This window comes from Bos taurus, chromosome 7, assembly GCF_002263795.3.
Source record: "Bos taurus isolate L1 Dominette 01449 registration number 42190680 breed Hereford chromosome 7, ARS-UCD2.0, whole genome shotgun sequence".
Lineage (NCBI taxonomy): Eukaryota > Metazoa > Chordata > Mammalia > Artiodactyla > Bovidae > Bos > Bos taurus.
The window spans coordinates 74,818,955-74,821,926 of NC_037334.1; the positions used below are offsets into that span (position 1 = coordinate 74,818,955).

The window sequence follows — 2,972 nt, forward strand, 5'->3', positions numbered from 1 at the left end:
TCATCAAGGAGATAAACAACCTACCTTGTGTGAACCTCTTTGTAATAGCAAACATTTTGTAACCTAGTCAACACTAAAGAAATGAAAAATGTGTTTCATTTGGTGTGTGCATGCTCAATTGTGTCCATCTCTTTGCAGTTCCAAGGGCTGTAGCCTGCCAGGCTCTTCTGTCCATGGGTTTTCCCAGCAAGAATACTGTAGTGGGTTGCTATGCCCTCCTCCAGGGGATCTTCCCAACCCAGGGATTGAACCCACTTCTCCTGAGTCTCCTGCACTGCAGACAGATACTTTACCACTGAGACACCAGGGAAAGCCAAAATGTCTTTATTTGGTTCCATTTTTGTGATGAATGAAAAATAATTATTTTAACTTTAAAGATTAAGAGTCAATTCTAGGTGATTGAATGATGGCTATAAAATAGAAAAGAAATAGCTGGATCTGCACCTTTAAAAAGGACTAAGAAGAAAGGTAGATTCACCAATGGAAGTGATTGGCTCATGTTGATAAAAAGCCCAGCAGAAGCTTTTGCTTCAGGCACACATAGTCTGTCTTGTTCCTCCTGTCTTTCTCTTCCTCTCTCTACTATTTCCCCTTTCTCCCTCCATTTCTCTGCTATAATTTTCTCTGTTGTTTTCATAAGTCTGGAAAATAACAGAGAGAGAGAGAGAGAGAGAGAACTTCTTTTCTCTCATAGTAGTAAAATCCCCAAATTGATGTAAATGTGGCTTGGACAACTTGCTTAGTCTTAGAGGATGAGAATATGTATATTGATGTGTTTATATGAGACCAGACATGGAGCAGGGAGAAGCAGCTCACTGAAATGTGCAACATACTCACAAGGGTGGGAAATTGTGATGGTTTTTCATACATAAGAGGAAAAACCAATCCTTAAGAGTCAAGCAATAAAAATAAACTATCTACCAAAGGAGGAACAAATGATTTTTTTCTTCTTTATTTTTTTAAATTATGAAAAATATGATAACACATTTATAGGAGACTTGGAAAATACAGAACAAAATTACATATAGTTCTACTATATATTACATTTATTTTTTTGGTGGGGGGGAGTCAAGTCATTTATTTGTCTTTTACATGAAAACAAAATTGAGGGAGGGTGAACAAGAGGGGAACTAGCTGGCTGCTTAGATTTTTCTGTAGTCGGAATGGGGCAGCCGGCCTTGAGACAGGAATTGGGGGAGCAGCACAACCTGGAGCAGCAGATCCAGGCCAGGAACACGACAGGAGTGACCGAGGAGGCCCTCAAAGAATTCAGCATGATGTTCAAACACTTCGACAAGGACAAGTCCGGCCGGCTGAACCACCAGGAGTTCAAATCCTGTCTGCGCTCCCTGGGCTATGACCTGCCCATGGTGGAGGAAGGGGAGCCCAACCCTGAGTTCGAGGCCATCCTGGACACTGTGGATCCTAACAGGGACGGCCACGTCTCCCTGCAAGAGTACATGGCCTTTATGATCAGCCGTGAGACCGAGAACGTCAAGTCCAGCGAGGAGATTGAGAGCGCCTTCCGGGCCCTGAGCTCCGAAGGGAAGCCTTAGGTGACCAAGGAGCAGCTGTACCAGAACGTGACTCGGGAACAAGCCCACTACTGTGTCTCCCACGTGAAGCCTTACGTGGACGGCAAGGGCCGCGAACTCCCCACTGCTTTTGACTACGTCGAGTTCACCCGCTCGCTCTTCGTGAACTGATCCTCTGCTCCTAGGTTAGCCTGGCCCACGCTGCTTGCCCTACCGTCGCCTTGCTGCATGTCAACTCCTCTCTGTGCTCTTAAGAAAAATATTCCAGACAGTGTTGCTTTCCAGTGTAACCTTAATTTGCTTAGCTTGGTTTAAGATTTAGTATATATTACAATTATTTTTTAAGTAAATTAAGATTTTTAGTTGGAGTTTTAATATCAAACTTAAAAAATAAATAGAATGAATGAACAGAGAAATAAAATTAATATTCACTCATTAACAGAATGAATATATAGTAGAAGGATATAGTAGACCTGAACTATGAACCAATTCAATACAATTAAGATTTATATAATTTCAGAGGACAGTAGGATCCTGACCCAGGGATCGAACCCACTTCTCCTGAGTCTCCTGCATTACAGGCTCTTTACACAGCTCTTTACTCTTTATCATTGCAGATACTTTACTGCTCCTAGATTACAAACTAGAAGACACTGGAACATATCTATGGACATAAAACAAGGTGAAAATTTTCATGGTCTAAAGGTATTAAAATCATACAGTCCATTCTTTTATCACTGTAGAATTATGTTAGAGATCAATATAAAAAAAAAGAAAAAGAAAGTTGCTCAGTCATGTCCGACTCTGCAACCCCAGGGACTATACAGTCCATGAAATTCTCCAGGCCAGAATACTGGAGTGGGCAGCTGTTCCCTTCTCTAGGGGATCTTCCCAACTCTGGGATCAAACCCAGGTCTCCCTCATTGCAGGCAGATTCTTTACCAGATGAGCCACCAGAGAAGCACAAATATCAAAAGATATTTGAAAATAACCCATATATTTTCAAGTTCAATGTGACATTTACAAAGAGAGATCTTTGACTTAGCCACTAAAGCCTAAACAAGGAACAAAGGACTTTTAAAAAGAAGCTGGGTTTGCATTTGGTGACACAAACTTTTTTCTGTAGAGTTATATGGACAGATGGGCATTTTCATTCATGGTCAATGGGAAAGTAAACAAGAATTTTCCTGGAGAGTAATTTGGAAACATTTTAAATATGAATATATACCATCCTAGAAATTTTTACTAAAGAAACAATAAACCTTCACAAAAATGCAATTAGAGATGATGTGTATCTCATTGTATACATGACCACAAAGAACTGGCAGCAATCTAAATGTCAAAAAAAAAAAAAAAAAAATAGAGGAGAAGATTAAAAAAAAAAAAGGAAAGTGCTATTTTAAAATTTACATGTTTATTTGTCTATTATTGATTTAT

At 39.9% G+C, this 2,972-nt stretch overlaps 1 protein-coding gene across 1 annotated transcript; it reads left to right on the forward strand.

Annotated features, from left to right (window-relative positions):
• The first annotated feature begins 1,053 nt into the window (after positions 1-1,053).
• Positions 1,054-1,839, forward strand: LOC101904573 (spectrin alpha chain, non-erythrocytic 1-like). The gene has a single exon (XM_059888815.1). It carries the CDS (start codon positions 1,164-1,166, stop codon positions 1,554-1,556), a length of 393 nt encoding a protein of 130 aa, XP_059744798.1. The 5' UTR covers positions 1,054-1,163; the 3' UTR covers positions 1,557-1,839.
• Positions 1,840-2,972: the final 1,133 nt, after the last annotated feature.